This window comes from Paramisgurnus dabryanus, chromosome 15 (assembly GCF_030506205.2).
Source record: "Paramisgurnus dabryanus chromosome 15, PD_genome_1.1, whole genome shotgun sequence".
Taxonomy (NCBI): domain Eukaryota; kingdom Metazoa; phylum Chordata; class Actinopteri; order Cypriniformes; family Cobitidae; genus Paramisgurnus; species Paramisgurnus dabryanus.
Genome location: NC_133351.1, coordinates 5,012,914 through 5,035,503, shown reverse-complemented (window position 1 = coordinate 5,035,503; position 22,590 = coordinate 5,012,914). Strand labels below are relative to the sequence as shown.

Here is a 22,590-nt window from a genome sequence, read left to right as displayed (position 1 = left end):
TATCAAAAACGGAATAAAAAAGTGGAATATTATTAGCCATAAATAATTGCTAGTTGGTCAGATTAGTTCTTAACTTAGCTTCTTTGTTTATGCAGCCAGCCCAGCTTAAACCAGTCTAATGTACCTTGAGTACCCACATTGAATCTGGAAGGTCCAAACTAAAACACATCTGCAGCCACTCATATGTTTGTTTATTAAATATTTCAGCTAATTTGATTATACTTTCTTATACCAATTAGAGCAGCATTTACCACAATTTTTCCATGTTTAAATTCTACGTTTATTCCCCATAAAATCTGCATGGTAAGTGCATCTGCAGATTGGGTCTGTGTCTGGTTAGATGCTTGGATCACATCCGCCGTTCTGACACATGTGCAGGATTAAGCTTTATAATAACTTTACAGGTGCTTCTAGTTAAACTCTTGATGCATTAGCTGTGAAGTTCCCAATGGCCTAAAATGTTGGCAAATCTGAAACAGCCCATGTAAAAAGTAAAGACTTACTGTGTTAATGTAATGTAAAGTGATTTACCGTTTGGTTTTGACTTTGTCACCTGGATCAGTAGATTTATATCCGTGCTCTGTGATGCGAAACAGGCACAATGGGTCATTAAAATTCAGGAAACTTACAATCCCAAACACTGACACAGCCACAGGGTGCACCGAGCTTTGCATGTGCTGCCTGCCAAAGCTTTTCTGTCACAGCTTGAGGCTGATGTGACGTTAAAATGACACTAACCACTTTCTCCTGTCAACTGAAGAAAACCCTCCACCCAGTTCCAGCTGAGTCTCACGCTGCATCCAGATCTATGAAACTCCTGGCAAAGATTCCCAAAGATGCCGAGGCCACTGTGGTCTTAGTGGGTAAGAAAAGAACCACTTTGTTCCAACATTTGTTGTTTCCATTTCCAGAGATGATGTTGAGTCATCGTTCCAAATTTTCTAATGATTTGAGAGAAAGTCGGCTTAGCTAGATGCTTTCTGTTGTGTTTGATTTGTGATGTATTTTCTCCTGGTCCCCCACGGTTCGTGGTTTTTACCGCAATCAAATGTGTTTTAGGTTGTGTGGAGTTTCTAGAAAAGCCTGCTATGGCTTTTGTCCGGCTGAATGAGGCCGTCCTGCTGGAGTCTGTTCTGGAAATCCCCGTCCCAGTTCGATTCATCTTTGTGCTGCTGGGTCCCACCCAAATGAACGTGGACTACCACGAGATCGGACGCTCCTTCTCAACCCTCATGTCTGATAAGGTTCATCTTCATATTCACAATATAAATTGCATGAGTTGGACAAGCGAAACCCGGGAAGTACACTGTAAAAATGCTTAATTTAAACCCAGTGTTGGTTCAAAGGGGATGAGCCCAGTCATTGGGTTAAATTAACCAAGACACTAGTCTCTTTCACACATACAGTCTTTACTGGTAATTTACTGGTAAATTGCAGTTAACAGATCATGTGTGAACAGAACCTTTCCGGTAAATCAGTGCTCCCAATTTACCAGTAAGACAGGTTGTAAGATTACCAGTAATTTACCGGTAAGCGCTATGTGTGAACGAAAAATATAGGATTACCGGCATTTAGAACGGACGACGTCAGACCGCGCTGACAGCTTCGGGCCAATCATAATGTTTTAAAACAGATGACGCGTTTACCCCCAGACTGTTTTACAGACGTTTCCACACACACACTGCTTGACAGTCGAGCACACCTGAAGTTTACATCCACATTTCTTCACCAAAGTTGTTTAAAACAGCTTACCACCTACTTGCCTAATTGCCGACGTCCTTAGCACGCCGTATGTAAAGCCTAATGTGCAAAAAGTACTGTTGTTTAAAACGCCATCGGTTTGACGTCGCCTCATGCAATGTTGTTTGGTCATGAGCAACTTCGCGACTGTCAGAGTTTACCAGAGACGTGAAAACAACAAAATACGGACCGTGGATATGAACGACGTAGATTGTTAACAAATACAACACTGAGCTCGCCGCGCCGCAGGTACTTCCGCTTTCTCAAAGAATTTACTGGTATTTTGATACTGATGTGTGAATGATGTCTTACTGGTAAAAGACGGAAGTCACTGCGTGTGTGAACAGCACATTTTTGTATTTACTGGTAAATTCATTCTGGTAAATTCATGGTAATTTACCAGTATTACTGTGTGAAATAGGCTACTGTTTGTATTTCACCCAACGCTGGGTTGAAAATAACCCAGCATTTTTTAAACTGTATGACTTTAACTTGATTAAGAAATGAACTTTTTATGTGACATTGGCCACCTGCTGATAAATAGTTACAACAATGTTGGACAACATGATCTCACAAAGGTCTGTGTTACAGTGACGAAATATTTTGCCCATTTATCCATGACATTGTCACGGATCTCAGCATTTTTCCGTGTCCGTAACAGACTTTCTTTTCCGTGTCAGTTTCACGTATTGCACTACAAAAAATGATTTTCAAGGAAAAAAAATCTTAGTATTCAGTAAAACTATCTAAAAATTCTAAAATTAAGATGCTTTTTCTTGATGAGCAAAACGACCCAAGAAAAGAAGTCTAGTTTTTAGACCAAAAATGTTTTAAAAAATTTGAAAATTTTTCTTAAACACTAAATTCAAGAAAAATTCAAGAAAAATTTGCTTATCCCATTGGCAGATTTTTTTTGCTCGTTTTATGCACAAAATCACTTAAATTTGATATTTTGGGTCTAAAAACTAGACTTATTTTCTTGGTTTTCTTGGGTCGTTTTGCTCATAGAAAAAGCATCCTAATTTAATTTGATATTTTTACTGAAAACAAGACAAAAATACTAAGATTTTTTTTTTCTTAAAAATCATTTTTTGCACTAGGGCTGTGTATCGCCAACAATTTCCCCGATACGATACGTATCCCGATACAAGGATGTTTTTTACATGCAGTTTTACAAAGATAGTGTCTTAGCCTACTCTAGGCATTATATTTGTCTCTCATTTAATTATTCTATATCTATGAATATATCTATAAACATGCAGTCCGAGTTAATACTATTTAATAGAAATCAGATTATTAATGTGACAGGTATAGTTTGAGGTATGCTCTGTATTTCTTCTCTAGACGTTCACTTTTCACATGCAAATCTTTGTCGTGTTTCTTCTCTAATTCGTTAGTACTGTTTTTTAACAGAGTGGCTAATAAAGCCCTTTGCAGTAGTATAGGCTAAGATATCTGCGCTTTCATACTGAACTTATTGATTTTAAATACGCGCGAGAGAGAGAAAGTATACCCCGCTACTTTTAACTCTACGTACTCCGCGGGTCTTTCCATATGGATCACGGAACAACAGCGATACGTCATGTTACTTTCAAAAGTGCATCCGAATCGATACGGAAGGTGCTGTATTGATGTGTGCATCGTCAGGCGTCCATGACGATGTATCGTCGGATCGATATTTTGAACACAGCACTATTTTGCAGTGTGGTTACTAAATTGTTTTTTCTATTTTTAAACCATTGTCGCTTGGCTTTGGGGTTAGATTTGGAGTTTGGGTTGCTTTAAAAAAAAAATCTTTTTTTTTAAACAATTGTCGCCTGACATTAGGGTTAGAATTGGGTTTGGGTTAGAATGTCATTTTATGTAACAGAAAGTCGTTATAATGCCAAACCCAAGCGACAATTGTAAGAAAATAGGAAAAACAATTGAGTAACCAATACGTGAAATTGACACGGAAAAGAAAGTCCGTGGTACGGACATGGAAAAATGCGGAGATGCGTGACAATAACACGGATAAATGAGCAAAATATTCCGTGACTATAACATGGAAATTCGTGAGATCAGGTTGATGTTGAATCTGCTCAAAATATTTGGTTACTATTACACTGCAAAAAATTATTTTCAAGAAAAAAATTCTTCGTATTTTTGTTTGTTTTCAGTAGAAATATCTAAAAATTCTTAAATTAAAAATAAAAAAAGCTTTTTCTTGATGAGCAAAATGACCCAAGAAAATAAGTTTAGTTTTTAGACCAAAAATATCTGATATTTTTGCTGAAAACAAGACAAAAATACTTAGATTTTTTTTCTTTAAAATCTTTTTTTTTGCAGTTTATGGTACATAATATCAGTACCTGACCCAGTAACTTCTGCGTTTGGCTGTTTTTAACACTTAAGATTCAGTATAGTTGAATTCTTCTGCAGAACTTCCATGAAGTGGCCTACTTTGCTGATGACCGGCAGGATCTGCTCAACGGCATCAATGAATTCTTAGACTGCAGCATTGTGATTCCACCCTCAGACGTCGAGGGAAAAGATCTGCTGAAAACCGTGGCTTCCTTCCAGAAAATGATGCTACGAAAACGCAAAGAAAGGGAAAATAAAAAATGTGGCAGTACGGTAACGACTGAGCAGGAGACAAAAGGTGAGATGGGAAACCACCATCTCACATCTGTCATTATTCCCCACTTCAAATTCATTTGCATATTTTGTGCATACATGTTTCATATTTTTCCTTATCTTATTGGGTTAAAAATTCTCCAGAAATTATTATTCTCTTAATCTCGATGTTGACGTGTCTCCATATCTTCTATGATTTTGCTTCAGATGTGATGATAGAGGAACAGGAGGAGGAGGATCAGTTTGACATTGATCCTCTCAAGCGCTCCGGAATTCCGTTTGGAGGTCTGATCCACGATATTCGGCGGCGTTATCCGCGCTACATCAGCGACCTGAAGGACGCCGTGGACACGCAATGCATCGCTGCTGTCATATTTATTTATTTTGCTGCTCTTTCACCCACTATCACTTTTGGAGGTTTATTAGGCAAGTTATCATCGCCTAATCCTAAAAAATGTCATAATCTCATTAGCTTGTGTAACTCCATGCTGTATGTACTGCAGGTGAGAAGACGCAAGGCATGATGGGAGTCTCTGAGCTCATTATCTCCACGGCAACAGTGGGAATCCTGTTCTCCCTGCTAGCAGGGCAGCCCTTGCTTATTATCGGTTTCTCTGGACCGCTCCTGGTCTTTGAGGAAGCTTTTTATAAGGTGATTTTACTTTTAATGGTCAACTACTGTAGTTGAAAACAAAAATGATTCCCTTCTACAGCCTTATGTTACAAATATACCAGTTGGTCTACACATAAAGACGGACATCTTTAGATGCAGTGTCATATTTGTGGTCTTGGTTTTTCCAGCATCGTGTTCCAGAAGTGTTTTAGTATTTTAAGGGCACCTATTATCCAAAATTCACTTTTACAAGGTGTTTGGACATAAATGTGTGTTGGCGGTTTGTAAACACACAATTACCCTACAATGAAAAAAATCATCTACTCCTTCAATTTTTAATCCCCATTAAACCAAAGCAGTCTTGTTAGACATGATGTTTTAATTCTCTTGTTAATGTGATGTCATACTGATTAAGCCCCACCCATGGCCACTTACTGACAGGCTTGCATTACCATAGTTTCTGCCCTCCCCTTGTTATCCGCTGTATCTCAATAGTAATATAGCATTGTCTCAGACTAGGGGTGGGCGATAAACCCGTAGATATGATTAACCGGTAAAGAATTTGTCAACCTGTAGATATTTTGGACTATCGTCTGTATTGAGGTTGCCGGCCCACTTCATGTTGCTGTGCGAGTGGTCATGAAAACATAACATTTGCACACGTATTTAAGCACCCTGAAACAACATTGCTATATGGTACCGGTATCCCTGTGTGAGAGGAGCGCGCAAGCCATGCATCCGCTGCTCATTGAGCTCGTAAACATTTTAGACACTTTATTGGCCTTAAATACACATATGCCTCAAAATGCCTTCCCTCATAAACACGGTCATTTAGGTCTCTTTTGATAAGGGAGTGGGAGCTGTAGTTCATTTGCATTTGACAGTGCAGACACGAAAACATAGGGGCATTTTGGACATGCCATAATAAATGAATGTGGGGTATTTTAAAGGATTACTCCACTTTCATAAAAAAACTGATCTTTTACTCACCCCCATGTCATCCGAGTTGTTTGTCTTTCTTTGTTCAGTCAAGAAAAAAATAAGTTTTTTGATGAAAACATTCTTGGATTTTTCTCAATTTAATAGACTTTATTGGACCCCAACAGTTTACAGTTTCAGTGCAGTTTAAAATTGCAGTTTCAACGCAGCTTCAAAGGGCTCTACACTGCAAAAAATTATTTTCAAGAAAAATGTTCTTAGTATTTTGTCTTGTTTTCAGTAAAAATATCTAAAAATTCTTAAATTGAGATGTTTTTTCTTGATAAGCTAAATGACCCAAGAAAATAAGTCTAGTTTTTAGACCAAAAATATCAAATTTAAGGGTTTTTTCACACCTAGTTCATTTGAGCCCTCCAAACGCTTTCATAGCATTTCAGTGTGTATATGTGAACAAACCAAGTGTTCAAAGACCCCCCTAAAAGGACCCAAAAGCCAACCGAACTTAGCCTAGAAATCTAGACGCACCCTAGCGGCCGCAAAATATATTTGCTGCCAGGGTTTAGTCTAGGCACTCACAATACACTTAACCGGTCCAAAAACCAAAATTTGGTCAGGCCAATCACATCGTGTGTAGCGTCTGTGGGGCGGGCTTAACATGATGACGACAGAGCTGCAACGGTTCCTACTTGAAAACAGAGAATGGCTGCTGCTGCTGGCGAACAGCTATCTTTTGAAGCGGCTTTGGCCGCGACTCTGGAGGACTTAGACTTATGTTTTTCTTTGAGAGAAGAGCAAATAAACCCTACTGAAGTCCTTTTTAAGCAAGAAAGATGTGTTTGGAGTTTTGCCGACTGGTTACGGTAACTACGTCACCTTCTTCGTTGCTCTGATCCGTCATAGCGCTATCCTATTGCGTGCAGAGGCATTTTGAGGGACAACCTTATATCCCGCCCCTTGCATTGAGCCGTTTGTGTGAAGAGTTGCCAGACCTTACATCTTGATGTAGGTCTGGCTAACCAGGCTAAACCGAACTCAGAACACGTCTGGAGGTGGTCTGAGTACGGTTCGCTTTTGGGTTCTTTTGTGGTTCGATTTCTTTTTGAGATGTGAAATCAATGAGGTCCCGGTCCGTTTCGCGTGTGGTTTTGACATTGTATCAAAATAAACTGCTGCACAGAAAGCTGGGGTCTGAGTTCTTATGAAGTTGTGATGTGAACAAGAAAGGGTCTGAGATCACATCAGTTCTGAAGAGGACTAAAAAAAGAACTGGGTCCTCTTTTGAGTCCACTATATTGTGAACACCAAAAGGACTGAGGTCACATTCGGCTAGTTCCTTTTCTGGTTCACTTTAAGTGAACTATGTTTGGTTCTTTTAAAATGAACTATATGTGAAAACACCCTAAGTGATTTTGTGCATAAAACAAGCAAAAAAATCTGCCAGTGGGGTAAGCTAATTTTTCTTGAATTTTTCTTGAATTTTGTGTTTTAAGAATTTTTTTTTTTTTATTAATGTTCAAGATTTTTTGCTTACCCCATTGGCAGATTTTTTATGCACAAAATCACTTAATGTTTTCTTGAAAAAAAATTTTTTGCAGTGTAAACGACCCCAAATGTGGCATAAGGGTCTTGTCTAGCAAAACCATTATCATTTTCGGCAAGAAAAATAAATTTTTTGCATTTTTACACCACAACTTCTCGTCTTGCACTAGCCGTGTGACGCGCCAGTGCGACCTTACATATTGCGCAATCACGTCGAAAGGTCACCCATTATATATGTGAAACGCACACTTGCGGACCAATTTAAACAACAAACGGACACAAAGAAATGAATTTGTATCATTCCACATACAACAACATTGAAACGGTCCTCTTTCTCCACACTTGTAAACACTGGAGTGATAGTTTCGCATGTCATTCGTAACTTTTTGGCGTGATTATGTAATACGTAAAGTCCCGCTGGCGTGTCACATGGCTAGTGCAAGACGAGAAGCTGTGGTTTAAAAGTACTTTTTTTTTTTTTTTGCCGAAAATGACTATAGTTTCGCAAGATAAGACCCTTATGTATTGGTTGGCATCGTTTAAAGCCTTTTGAAATTGCGTTGAAACTGCATTAAAACTCTGAACTGCTGAGGCCCAATAAAGTCTGTTAAATTGAGAAATATCCTGGAATGTTTTCTTCAAAAAACGTAATTTCTTCTCAACTTAACAAAGAAAGACATCAACAACTTGGATGACATGGGGGTGAGTAAATTATATGGATTTTTTATGAAAGTGGAGAAATCCTTTGAAGGTGCTCTAAGCGAATTCATGCGTTTAAGACCATAAAACATTTTTGTTACATACAGCAAACATCTCCTCACTACCTGCTTGCTACCTGACCGCTGATCAAACTGTAAAAAAACGCGATCTCTTAAGACAGCCCAGGCTCCACAAACGGCAATAAAAACACAGTGGCCAAACCTAGCACCACGAAACAAAACAAAGTGTTCCAGCCAATAAACGACAAGAAGGATTTGGGGGTGGGGGTTGGCCGCGTTCATGAAAGCACGGAAGGGAGGTGGAGGAGTTAGCTACGCTCCGTTTGTTTGAAAACAGTTCAAACATCAACAAAAAGTGACGTCGCACAGATTCGCTTAGAGCGCCTTTAAGCTGAAACTTCACAGATACATTTGGGCACACCTGAGACTTAAATGGGCATAATAGGTGCCATTTAAAATAATCTGTCAAATAATTTCTTAGAGCAGCTTTCTGATGTTTTTTCTTCTGTCTTGTTATCAGTTCTGCCAGGCGCAGGGCTTTGAGTATCTCACCGGCCGAGTGTGGATCGGGTTCTGGCTCATCTTCATAGTTCTGGTTATAGTGGCAGCTGAAGGAAGTTTCCTGGTCCGCTACATCTCTCCTTTCACACAGGAGATCTTTGCATTTCTCATCTCCCTCATTTTCATCTATGAAACATTTTCCAAGCTAATTAAGGTACATCTTCACTGTACATTTACATTTGTGCAGTTATCTAAAGCCACTTCTAATGCATTACTTTGTATACGTTTTTGTGTACTTTCGTGCTGCAGACACAATGCTCTAAGCTCCAGGAAAACTACTGTTACTGTAAGTTATATATATTTTTTCTCAGGTATTTCAGGAACATCCTCTGCTTAAAAGCTACCCTACGACTCCTGCAGTGCAAGTGTTCACACCCAGACTTTTTTCTCCACTGGATGGCGTGATTGAAGAACCCATTCTCAACCAACCCAACACGGCCCTGCTGTCATTAGTGCTCATGATAGGAACTTTCTTTGTGGCCTTCTTTCTGAGAAAGTTCAGGAACAGCAGGTTCCTCGGTGGAAAGGTATATCCAGTTTTAGTCCAAAAAAATATTCAAAACCTTAGATACGTGACCCTGTTTTTGAAATTCAGTCAATATTCAATATTAAATTAATAGTCAATATTAAAGTAATATCACAGATTATTCTTTACATTATGATTTTTTGTACACAAAGGCCACCAAAAGCTGTCGGTGGGGTGGTATCCTTTTAAAAAGTACACCATTGTACATAAAGAGTGCATATTAGTACATCAAAGGAACATATTATTACCAAATGTATGTCCATATCTAAACAGTACATATTAGGACCTTTTTAAAGGGTACCATCCCAATGACAGCTTTTCTACATTATTATTATTATTATTTTATTTTTTATTTTTTGATAAAAGTATATAGAACAGTAAAAATACGCACATACAGGGTCACATTTTGGTCTTTTATTCAATGATCCTTTAACCAAGAAAAATTACTTGGAAAGCAAAATTGGTAACACTTAACATTGTATTTGTTAACATTAGTTGATGCATTAGCTAACATTAATCAACAATGAACCATACTTCTACAGCATTTATTTATCTTACTTCATGTTAATTTTAGCATTTACCAATACATTATTGAAAATCAAAAGTTGTAAAAGGCAAAAAATGACTTTCTTACTTAGTATTTTAGTCTTGTTTTTAGTACAAATATCAAGAATTTCTTAAATCAAGATGCATTTTCTTAGTGAGCAAAATAAGTCTAGTTTTAAAACAAAAAAAATTAAGTGAATTTGTGCATAAAACAAAAAAAAAAAATCTGCCAATGGGTTAAGCAAAAAGTTCAAGATTTTTTGCTTACACTGCAAAAAATGATTTTCAAACATTTTCTTAGTATTTTTGTCTTGTTTTCAGTAAAATATCTAAAAGTTCTTAAATAAAGATGCTTGTTCTTTATGAGCAAAACGACCCAAGAAAACAAGTCTAGTTTTTAGACCAAAAATATCAAATTGAAGTGATTTTGTGCATAAAACAAGCAAACAAATCTGCCAATGGGGTAAGCAAAACAATCTTGAAAATTTTTCTTAAACACTAAATTCAAGAAAAAATTGCTTGTTTTATGCACAGAATCACTTAAATTTGATATTTTTTGTCTAAAAACTAGACTTATTTTCTTAGGTCGTTTTGCTCATCAAGAAAAAGCATCTTAATTTAAGATTTTTTTTATATTTTTACTGAAAACAAGACAAAAATACTAAGAATTTTTTTTCTTGAAAATATTTTTTTTTTGCAGTGTACCACATTGGCAGATTGTTTCGCTTGTTTTATGCACTTAAATTTTATATTTTTTGTCTAAAGACTACACTTATTTTATTTATTATTTAAGTTATTATTTAAACTCCATCTTGATTTAAGAATTTTAAGATATTTGTACTAAAAACTAAAATACGAAGTAAGAAAGTCATTTTTTTGCAGTCTAACTGTTAACATGAGTTAATAACACAAAAATGTTATTGTCACCAACGTTTCGGCATATAGCCTTCCTCAAGGCATACCATGACGAAGGCTATATGCCGAAACGTTGGTGACAATAAAATTATTTTGCAAGTGAGTGTGCAGTCATTATTTTGTGTTACATATTTGGATTTATCCTTTTTGACTCGCACCTCGGACGGAGTGCATTTGTTCCTATTTTTTGATAACATGAGTTAATAACCATTAACTACTGTAACTGTATTAGCATTAACTAACATTAACAAAGATTAATTAGTGTTGGAAAACTTGATCATTGTAAGTTCATGTTAGCTAATGCATTTATTAATGTAATAAAATACAACCTCATTGTAAAGTGTTACCACAAACTTATTTAAACGTGCAATTTTTTTCCTTTCTCTATTGGCAAACACTTTTCTCGTTTCAAGCACAAACCTTACTAAATACACAAAATAAACTTGGGTCGAGATGTATTCTCTAAAAACAATATTTAATATCTTTTTATTTCAAATATTTTGCAAGAAAAATTGTTCTTGTTTTAAAACGTCAAAGTATTTTTATTGGAAAGCAGATTTTCGACAATACAAGCTTCGAGCTAACAAAATAACATTTACTTTCTGTCTTTAGGCCAGAAGAATCATTGGAGATTTCGGGATCCCGATCTCTATCCTGATCTCTGTGTTAGTGGACATCTCCATCCCTGATACATACACGCAGGTAACCATACTGTATATCTCTCATGTGCAGTATATTAGCACAAAGGAACTTCTCTTCCAACTTAAGTACTCGACTGTAATTGAAGGCAGAGACTGCATTAAAGTGTGGTTGACTTGGCAGAGTGCCGGAAGCAATGAATCCTGGGATGTAGGCGCTTGTGTTTCTTGTGGTTGCAGAAGCTGAACGTCCCCTCTGGATTCTCGGTCACATCTCCGGACAAGCGAGGCTGGTTTATTAGCCCGTTCGGAGATAAACAGCCTTTCCCCATCTGGATGATGGCCGCTTCGGTGATCCCGGCCCTGCTGGTTTTTATTCTTATTTTTATGGAGACTCAGATCACCTCGTAAGTATAGCGTGTGTAAACTAATGTTACATGAACGGTACTTTCCAACAGAACCGACTTGATATAATAAATGCATGCGCACAGTGACATGCAGTCCTCAAAGCAGAAGTTATTTTTTTGTGGTCATGTTTTGAGAATTGCATTTTTTCACAATTTGACTACGTTTTTGAAATCACTAGACCCAGTCTGTGAAAATCCAACTAAAATCTTTTTTCATGCTTTACCGTTTTCTCCATAAACTAATCCTACATAATGTAAAGAACATGTATCTTTAATATAGACTGAATAAGGTCAACTTTAATGCTACAAATCTTACTTACAATATACAGCATGTGACTCGTTCTACATCTCTCGTCCTCAACAGCTTAATAGTGAGCAAGAAGGAGAGACGTTTGGTGAAGGGTTCAGGTTTTCACCTGGATCTCCTCCTGATAGTGATTTTAGGAGCTATCTGCCCGCTCTTTGGTCTGCCCTGGCTTACTGCAGCTACAGTACGCTCAGTAACACATGTGAACGCTCTGACGGTCATGAGCAAAGCTACGGCCCCTGGAGAGAAGCCAATGATCCAAGAGGTCAAAGAGCAAAGGGTGACAGGAATGTGTGTGGCTGTCCTAGTGGGTAAGACGCCTGATCTAGTTGAAAAAAAAACTGTGATTGTGATGAGTTAGGATTGTCATTGTAAAATATAATTTGATGTGATTGTAAAATGTTTCTATGGCTTTTAAGGGTTTCGAAACGTGTATTTACGTGTAAAAAAGGGATTTTTCACCCAAAAATCACTCACATCATGTTTGCTTTAAAGGAATAGTCGATTTTATTAAAAGAAAAATCCAGATAATTTCCTCACCACCATGTTATCCAAAATGTTGATGTCTTTCTTTGTTCAGTCGAGAAGAAATTATATTTTTTGAGGAAAACATTGCAGGATTTTTCTCATTTTAATGGACTTTAATAGAGCCCAACATTTAATACTTAACTCAACACTTAACAGTTTTTTTTCAACGGAGTTTCAACGGACTATAAATGATCCCAAACGAGGCATAAGGGTCTTATCTAGCGGAACGATTGTAATTTTTGACAAGAAAAAAAAATGCTTTTTTAAAGCACAACTTTTCGTAAAGATCCGGTCGTGATACGTCAGCGTAACCCCACGCAATACGTCATGACGTCAAGAGGTCACAGAGGACGAACGCGAAACTCCGCCCCAGTGTTTACAAGCGTCTTGAAAGAGGACCGGTCCTACGTTGTTGTATGTCAACTGATACTAATTAATGTCTTTGTGTCAGTTTATTGTTTAAAATGGTCCGCAAATGTGCGTTTTATATATGTAACACATGACCTCCCTACGTCACTACGCATTTACGTTAGATCACGCTGGACCGGACCTAGACGAAAAGTTGTGGTTTAAAAGTGCATATTTTTTATTTTTTTCTTGTCAAAAATGACAATCGTTTTGCTAGATAAGACCCTTATGCCTCGTTTGGGATCGTTTTGAGTCCTTTGAAACTCTGTTGAAAAAAACTGTTAAGTGTTGAGTTAAGTATTAAATGTTGGGCTCTATTAAAGTCTATTAAAATGAGAAAAATCCTGCAATGTTTTCCTCAAAAAACATAATTTCTTCTCGACTGAACAAAGAAAGACATCAACATTTTGGATGACATGGTGGTGAGTAAATTATCTGGATTTTTATTTTAAGAAAATGGAATATTCCTTTAAGTGGCGCTGTCCCATAGGCAGTACACCTAAGTTTACTTCAATATTTTGCATGTAATTTTTATCTATCACAACAAACTATGTATCATTGAAAAGGTTTAGAATACAACATATTTAAACAGTGTTTTATATAACAAATAATGTTGGGAGAATTATTGATTCATTTGTGAAAAACATTTATATCCTGCTAAATGTCACTGTCCCGGTAGCGGGACACCTACGTTTACTTCAGTGTTTTACACGTGAAATCTTATTCAATCATGACAAACTATATATAAATTAAAAGCTCTTATGCAGGGTTCACACCAGACGCGGTAGAGGCGGCAAGCACGAGTGATTTACATGTTAAGTCAATGCAAAGACGCGATTAGGCATCCTGCGGCACGGTACAAGCCGTAGGCATGCCGCAACTGGCACGGAACGTGCGGTAGGCGTGCCGCGAATGGAGCGTTGCCGCGGAGTTTAAAAATCTGAACTGCGGCGGATTTCCGTGCCGCGTTAACCAATCAGGACCATGCTGTAGTAATGACATGATTACAGGAAGCGGGCGGAGTCTCAGTGGAGTCGCAGTAGCCCCTTCTATGATGTGAATTTCCATGTGAATGTCTCGAATGACTAGAATTTCACGTGCGGCTTTCACGCGCAAATGAAGTGAGTAAATTCAAATGTTTAAGCGTCCAACTACGCGCGAATAACGCGTTTTTGCCGCCTATACTGCGGCTGGTGTGAATGCACCATAAGAGTGTCGATTTTATTATCATCACCATTTTGGTAAAGGAATGACATAGTGAGGGACATTTTCTAAAATGCCACGGGTCCACAGGTGGGCCCACTTTGGTATTATATGTAACACTAATACCCTATCCTAAACCTGAACAATATTATAATTGGAAAGCTCTAAGAGTGTTTTCATATTGCATCACCATTTTGGGCTAATTAGTGACGTAGAGTCCGTTTCTAAAATGTCACACGGCCACAGATGGACCCGATTGGTTTACATAAATATAGCACTAATACCCTATTCTAAACCTAAACAATCTTGACAAACTTTATATCGTTGGAAAGCTCAAAGAGTGTAGTTTTCATATTTCATCACCATTTGGAGAAAATTATGACATAGTGAGAGTCAGTTTCTAAAAAGTCACGGGCCCACGTGTAGGCCAAATTTGTTTTTACACATTTATAACACTAAACTCCTACTCTAAACCTAAAAAATCATGACAAACTATTTATCACCTGAAAGCTCTCAGAAGGTAGTTTTCAAGGTCATCTGATGATAGAAATAATGTAGTGACAGTTTTTTGTTACATGACCTCCTCCCATAGGAATGCATATGAATTATTATGTATTCATAACACTATATCCTATTATAAATCTTGAAAAATGTTGACAAACTATGTATTTTTGGAAAGCTCTAAGAATGTAGTTTTTTATATTTCAGAACATTTTTGCATTAATAGTAATGCAGTGACAGTAATTTATTAATTTGTGACAAGAGTATGCAGCAAACAGTTGACACCTAGTGGCCGTTGTTGATAAAACCATTAAAATTGTGACGCAAACCACATTTTTTGTGATTTTATCTTGATTTTTTTTATTTAGATTTTTACATGCAGACCCTCCTGTGTACTCTTTAAAACTAAACCAAGATTAGACTTCTAGAGTTATATTAATTTAAAGGTATACATCCACTCAAAAGGTATTTGCGAAACTTAAGATAAGTTTCTTTATTCTGTTTAACACAAAATAAGATATTTTGATAAATGATGGTTACCACACAGTTGAAGGCACCCATTGACTTCCATAATAATTGTTCTTACTTTCCTATTTTCATCTGGAAATACAGAATAATAACAGCCAAATTAATAAATTAAAAAAATTATTGCAGGTAAAGGAGTTTCAGACACTCACTGTAGCACACGGCCTTTACTTTTGTTATGTGTAACTAAGACGAATTTAGGCATTTAAAAATACCTAAATCGCAATAAATTTTATTAAATGTGACCAAAAAGTATCCAAAAGTGTACCTTTTGAGACCACTCTACATCTCGGATCCCTCAAGATTGTTTTGTTTGTATTTGTAAGAGAATAATGTGCAATTTTAGTCAGGGAAAATGTCTACTATTTCACCCTAACTCGTGTCTTGTGTCTGCAGGTTTGTCTATAGTTATGACGGACGTGCTGCGTCATATTCCTCTGGCTGTGCTGTTTGGCATATTCCTGTACATGGGCATCACTTCTCTAACTGGTATCCAGCTGTATGAGAGAATCACACTGATGGTCACACCTGCTAAGCATCACCCTGACCACATCTTTGTTACCAAGGTAACCGCATCCCATTGGTTTAGTACAGATGCAGGAGTGACCGTTTGATTTACATGTATGCTATGAGTTTGTACTTAGTTTTCGCACAGCTCTCTATACGATGGTATGTTCAAATCCTCTGTTTAAAATATTTCTCTTTGTTTTTAAATCTTTAAACATGTTGGCACCGAGTTATCTATCTGAGCTACTCCATCCATATAATCCTACAGTACACGAAATCTGAGGTCTACTTGCCCAAGGCTCATATCCAGTCTTTAACTGCTTTTAAAATACCCCTTAAAAGTATTATTTACTTTGGCTTTTACAAGAAATCTTGTGTTCAGTGAGTTTTTTTCTATGAATTGGTGGTTTTTGGTTTATACTTTGCTCAGCACTTTGTCCAGTCCTGTTTGCTGTTTTTAAACAAACAAAACATCTTTTTTTGTAAAATGCTTTTGAAGCACCCACCAGGTGGCGCACAAATCACCATTTTCTCTTGCACTTGTAAACAAATATCAAAAAAGCAAAACCTTGTCTAACAAGTGTTCAGGACAAATTCATTGGCAGACATGAATGAATTCATGTTTCTTGAGTCTGAGACCACATTAAACCTGATGATGAAAAAGGCAATATTTATGATTCTGAACTATTTCTAGGTCACAAGCTGAACAAGCAAACTTGTGACCCGACCAAATAAATTCCTCTTTTTGAAAGTTTAGATTTTCCTGCCTCTGTTGAAGCACACAAGATGATCTCAGATCATGCTGGGATAACATTTCAGATCACGCTGGGTTTTGCATGAAGTCCATGCCAGCTGAAGTGCATGCTAGTGTTAAAGCAACAGGAGTACATACCCAATACAGAAATCATCTGAAACGTGTTTTAACATATCTGTACACAAAATATGTCGACAAATTTCTAGGATCCGTTTTAGGGTTTAAAATACCTTTATAAGTCAAGTCCTGATTTGTATCCCACACAGGTGAAGACTTGGCGTATGAACATGTTCACCATTATTCAGTTGCTGTGTATCGTCCTGCTGTGGGTGGTGAAGTCGACGGTAGCGTCTCTGGCCTTTCCCTTCATCCTCATCATGACCGTGCCTCTGAGAAGACTCATCCTGACCAGGATCTTTGAGGAAAGAGAACTCGCTGCGGTACGCCCATCTCATTCAAGTGCTAACCAAACACCAGACATTCACTTAAAACCAATATACAACAGCTACACTGAGTAAATCATCAAGAAAAGGGCTAGAATTAATTTCAGAATTAAGAAATCGATTACCTTTGAGAACAGTTGGTTGATCTTGAATGACATGAACACACTGCAAAAAATGATTTCCAAGAAAAAAATTCTTCGTATTTTTGTCTTGTTTTCAGTAAAAATTTCTAAAAATTCTTAAATTAAGATGTATTTTCTTGATGAGCAAAATGACCTAGGAAAATAAGTCTAGTTTTTAGACCAAAAATATTAAATTTAAGCGAATTTGTGCTTAAAACAAGCAAAAAAAAAAAAAACTGCCAATGGAATGATGTATATTTTCTTGAATTAAGTGTTTATGAAAAAAGGAAATTATTTCAAAAAAATCTTTCTTATTCCATTGGCTGATTTTTTTGCTTGTTTTAAGCACTTATTTACTTAAAGTTTCAATTTTTTGTCTAAAAACTAGACTTATTTTCCTAGGTCACTTTTTAGATATTTTTACTGAAAACAAGACAAAAATACTAAGTAAGAAAATCGTTTATTGAATTGCAATATTTGAATAAATACCAAAATTGTGTTAATTTAACAAAAAACTATTCTGTCTTTGTGACCTTAAAGTCCCTGTAAACAGTAAGTCACTTCTGTATTGTGATGTATTTCTGACTGAAATGGAATAGGCTTTTTGGTGAATGTCACATGAACAAACCGGAAAACAGGTGTTGTCGCTTCTGCTTGTCGAAAAAATCCTAACAGCAGTATAAACTGATAGCAATATCTATAAACTTTTCAGGTATTCAGCTCACCTAGCTGTGTATTTTTATTTGTTGCATTTATTTTATTTTGTTTTAGTAGTTAAATGTCAATGAGAAGAAGAAAAATAATATCAATCTGTATACGTGATAGACATAAGTTATGCTAATCTTCCATAACTTCTTTGAAGGCATCTTGAGTTAAACATCTTCTTTATAACTTTCCCCGCCAGCATTTAAAAAAAGTGGCCAGCCAGTGCCAGCATTTTTTATGATTTTCACAAAAGTTTAATGCCTTCTTCTTTAAATATATAAACATATCATATATCAAACCCTCAGACCCTCTACTTTCAAACAACAACAAAAACTTTTATCCTTCCTTAATTTGTTTTCTTTTTATCACCTCTCAATTATGGGTAGGTTTAGGGCTGCACGATTAATCATATTTTTATCATGATAACGATATGTGCGCCCCACGATTAGTTAAAGACAATCGTTGTGATTAATCAGTAAAGACCAAGCACAAAGCAGACAGTCTAGAATCAAGCAATGTGTTTGCTTGATATGGGTGGAGTCAGAGTATACGGAGTGGATAAGGAGTAAGTTATTTTTGCTATTTCTGCTGATTTCTTTTGCAAAATCTATGCAGAATTTTGCGGAATGATTTTAAATGTTTTAAAAAGAGAATGGGAGCTGTGAATATTACAAAACAATAAAATATTTTATAATATATAACATATATATAGCCTAATTTTATATACATGGCTGTAAAGTGTAATAAAAATACTGAAGTGAATAGAAGCTCTTCACTTAGAGAATGATTGTGATTTCAAATCGTGATCAAAAGTTTGAACAAAACAATCGTGATCATCATTTTTCCTGGAATCGTGCAGCCCTAGGTAGGTTTCTATAAAATACCAAATTTTAAGATAATTGCACTTTTGTGAAGGACTTTTGATAGAGATCAGATTCAGAGCGATGATCAAAACATACACAGAGTTTGAACGGTTTGCCCTAAGGCAATATTTTGGGTTTTATAAGTTGAGTAAGAGTGCCACCTGGAGGATAATAGTGGAAATTCAGATTCCCGGAAAAACTCGCAATTGGCAGGGAACTGTTTGCTCTTAATTGATGAATTAACTTGTGGCAGAAAAGAGTTGATGAAGCACATAAAAAACAGTGATGTGACCTGTTTTAATGAAAAAGGGGGCGTGCACACCAAAACTTTTAAACACTGCTGAAAACGCTTGGAGGACACTGAATGTCAGCTGTTTTTTTTTTCAGCTGAGTGCCAGCTTTCTTCAGCTGAGCACTTTGGTAGCTGTGATACTTAAGCTGTGAGCCGGTTGGTTGCTGTGGTAATGTCCCACCCCTCCTCCACTGTGATTGGATGGCCATGTGAGAACTGACATTAACAAGCGGAGCTTTTGACCCAAAGTTGAATATTTTTCAATTCTGGTTGTCAGAGCGGAAGAAAACCGCTAGCTGCTGGCTTTTTTAAAAAACACAGAGCTTCCACTGTAAACAATTTATAACATGCGCCGGTTTGCGGGCGTAAAAGCGCTGGTCTGCACGCCCCCTAATTTTTTTGTGCAAAACCCAGCCTGATCTCATGAGAATTTGTACATTTTACGAGTTGGCTAATTCGTATGAATTCATCGTTCAAAAACGTACGATTCTCATGAAAAAACAACAAAAGCAACGAAAAACTTACGAATGTGGTAAGTTTAAATATTTAAAATATTTACGAATTCTCGTGAGATAGTGTTGGCAAAACCCCTATATCATCAGGAAAATAGCGGGCGTGGCTTGTGTGTTTCACTGTGAATTGATTGGATATAAAAAGTAGGAGTTTCATTCAGACTTGGAACTCGCAGCAAACTGACATTTGGAGAGGGCGGGGTTAACAGATGCTACACCCAAGCCATCAAGCTGACGTCATCAGAGAAGAATCGCATTTTCAGTACATTTTCAGATTTCGATTAACATTTATGAGGGTACATGAATTAAAAAATAATAATAATAATGACCCACGCGGATAAATTTTTTATGATGAACGTTGCCAAAAAAGAGTTATCAGTTTTGATTTCATGGGGACTTTAAATTTCCCTTAAAAAATTAACCATGGTTTTACTACAGTTAAAAAAAAACATAAAAAACATGGATAGTAGAACCACAAAAGAACCATGGTTTTGACAACCATGGTTTTCAAAAGCCATAGTTAAACCATGGTTAGTGTAGTAAAACTAATTTTGAAGAAGAAAGAAACATGGTTTATTTTCGTAAAGGTCAATTCAGATTGCCTTGTTGGTCTTGTAAATGGCTAAAATTGCACCCAGTAAATGTATTTTTTGCAGGTTTGAGGAACATTGTTGTCATATTTCTGACTCCAGTATGAATATTATTAATATTATGATTTATTGTCCCTTACAGCTAGATGCAGATGAAGACACACCTAATTTTGATGAAGATGGCCGTGATGAATACAACGAAATCCACATGCTTGTCTAGACACAGAACAGCTCTCCTACATGAGCCACTACAAAATCAGTACTGTCATGAAGAATTGCACTGCCATCTTTCACCTTTATTTCACATGTGTACTTGAAATTTTTGTAATCATTCAGTCTAAAAACGTTTTGGATATATCTGATTTAACTTTTACCCCGTGATCGTTTGTTACTCAATAAGTGGCCTACATCATTACTGCTTCCTAGGGACCTTTAAAATTAGATGTGACCCATGCACTTGCCCTTCGTGGTTTGAACAGAAGTGCAGTTTGTTTAGTAATTCTGCGTCCAAAACCATCTACTTTCGTACTAAATAGTAGGCTAATGGGCGAGGTGAGTTCTGTAGTATGTCCGAATTCATAGTATTCGAAAAACTACCGGCAAGCTCCTGAAGTGTGCATTATGGACACTTTACTATCCCGTGAGCCCCTGGGATAGGAGTCCCCCAACGAAGAAGAAGAAGGATAGGTGTCGTCATATTCAAAAACATCGGAAAGTAGTAACGCGGCTCTATTCGAATGCAATCTTGTTTAGCAGCATCCAATGGCTCACCTAAAGAAGCAATGTGTACTATTCCTAAAAACATTTTGACAGGCAAATAGAAATCTGACTGCTGTTGTTTAGCCAATCAGAAGCTTTCAGGTGTCATCGTTGAGCGATTGTATTTGCAAAAGAGTTGAAAGGTTTTTGATAGTTTAGATGTCACTTACTGCACCTTTAACGGCTTTATTCAACTCAAACATTTTCCCTCTAAACAGATTTAATGCAGAAATTTTATTTTGTATTTATTTTTTTGGAGGTCTATTTTTATTAAAGGTGGTGTGTGTACATTTTAGTGGGGCATCTAGTGGTGAGAGTGCAAATTGCAACCAATAGCTCACCCCTCCATTTCAAAATGCATATGGTAGCCGCCACAGGACAAAAATTTTGTCGTCTGAGACAACGTAGAGACAAAACGCGCTCTGTAGATCAGTTTGTCCGTTTACGGCTACTGTAGAAACAAGATGGCCGATTTCTATGTAGGGCGACCCACAGTTCGTAGATAAAAACAGCTTATTTTAAGGTAATAAAAACAATACAGTTCATTATGTAAGATCTTTATACACCACTAATAATATAGTAATGTATATTATATTGCATTTCTGTCAAGAGATCTTACTAAAAGTTACACAATGCACCTTTAACTCTTTCACCGCCATCGTTTTTTAAAAAAGTTGCCAGCCAGCGCCAGCGTTTTTCATGATTTTCACCAAAGTTTAATGCCTTCCAGAAAATGTTCTTCTTTAAATATATAAACATACAATATACCAAATGAAAGAACAGACCCTCTGCTTTCAAACAAAAAAAAACGTTTCTTCCTACCTTCAGTGGTTCTTTTGTAATCAGCTTTTGAATATGGGTAGGTTTCTGCAAAAACACCACATTTTGAGCAAAAAGCAGAGATAATTCCATTTTTGTGACGGACTTTTCATAGAGATCCCATTCAGAGCGATCTTTAAAACAGACACGGACATGCAGCCGCTTGCCATAGGGCAATACTTCCGGTTTTAAAAAGTTGCGGAAGGGCGCCACCTAGTGGAAAATAGCGGTATTGCGGAAAGACGGAAAATCTCGTCATTGGCGGGGAAGCGTTTTCTCTTAATTGACGAGATATCTCGTCAATGGCGGAGAAAGAGTTAAGTTGCTCAAGTGTTTTCTTACCATATAGAAAATTAGGATGAGAAGTAGGATTTATTGTCGAAATATGTTGTTGTTGTTAATATTATTATTATTGTGTTTGCGTGCATGTGTGCGTTCAATACCTGTGGCGTTCTTTAAAGGGACACTCCACTTTTTTTAAATATGCTCATTTTCCAGCTCCTCTAGAGTTAAACTTTAGATTTTTACAGTTTTGGAATCCATTCAGCCAATCTCCAGGTTTGGCGCTAGCACTTTTAGCATAGCTTAGCACAATCCATAGAATCTGATTAGACCATTAGCATTGTGCAAAAAAATAACCAAAGAGTTTTGATATTTTGCCTATTTAAAACTTGACTAGCACGTGATGCTTAGTAGCTACGTGATGTAACTACAGAAGAGTCAAGTTTTAAATATGAAAAATATCGAAACTCTTTGGTTATTTTTTAGCGCGATGCTAATGGTCTAATTAGATTCATTGGACTATGCTAAGCTATGCTAAAAGTGCTACCGCCAGACCCGGAGATCAGCTGAATGGATTCCAAAACTGTAAAAATCTAAAGTTTAACTCTAGAGGAGCTGGAAAATGAGCATATTTAAAAAAAGTGGAGTGTCCCTTTAAACACTGCACTACATAATTTAGCTGAAATAGGTTAAAGCCATAGAAACGTGCAT

At 36.8% G+C, this 22,590-nt stretch overlaps 1 protein-coding gene across 2 annotated transcripts in view; it reads left to right on the top strand.

Annotated features, from left to right (window-relative positions):
* slc4a3 (solute carrier family 4 member 3) overlaps positions 1-22,089 on the top strand; it is a 96,038-nt gene extending 73,949 nt beyond the window's left edge. For both annotated transcript variants that reach the window (XM_065252273.2, XM_065252274.2), the window contains 13 exons: positions 761-863; positions 1,060-1,244; positions 4,162-4,381; positions 4,564-4,782; positions 4,860-5,008; positions 8,687-8,881; positions 9,039-9,254; positions 11,327-11,416; positions 11,593-11,759; positions 12,124-12,377; positions 15,628-15,797; positions 16,759-16,932; positions 20,162-22,089. In XM_065252273.2, coding sequence (XP_065108345.1) covers positions 761-863; positions 1,060-1,244; positions 4,162-4,381; positions 4,564-4,782; positions 4,860-5,008; positions 8,687-8,881; positions 9,039-9,254; positions 11,327-11,416; positions 11,593-11,759; positions 12,124-12,377; positions 15,628-15,797; positions 16,759-16,932; positions 20,162-20,239 — 2,220 coding nt within the window. In that variant the 3' untranslated portion in view covers positions 20,240-22,089. The remainder of the gene's footprint in view (positions 1-760; positions 864-1,059; positions 1,245-4,161; positions 4,382-4,563; positions 4,783-4,859; positions 5,009-8,686; positions 8,882-9,038; positions 9,255-11,326; positions 11,417-11,592; positions 11,760-12,123; positions 12,378-15,627; positions 15,798-16,758; positions 16,933-20,161) is intronic.
* Positions 22,090-22,590: the final 501 nt, after the last annotated feature.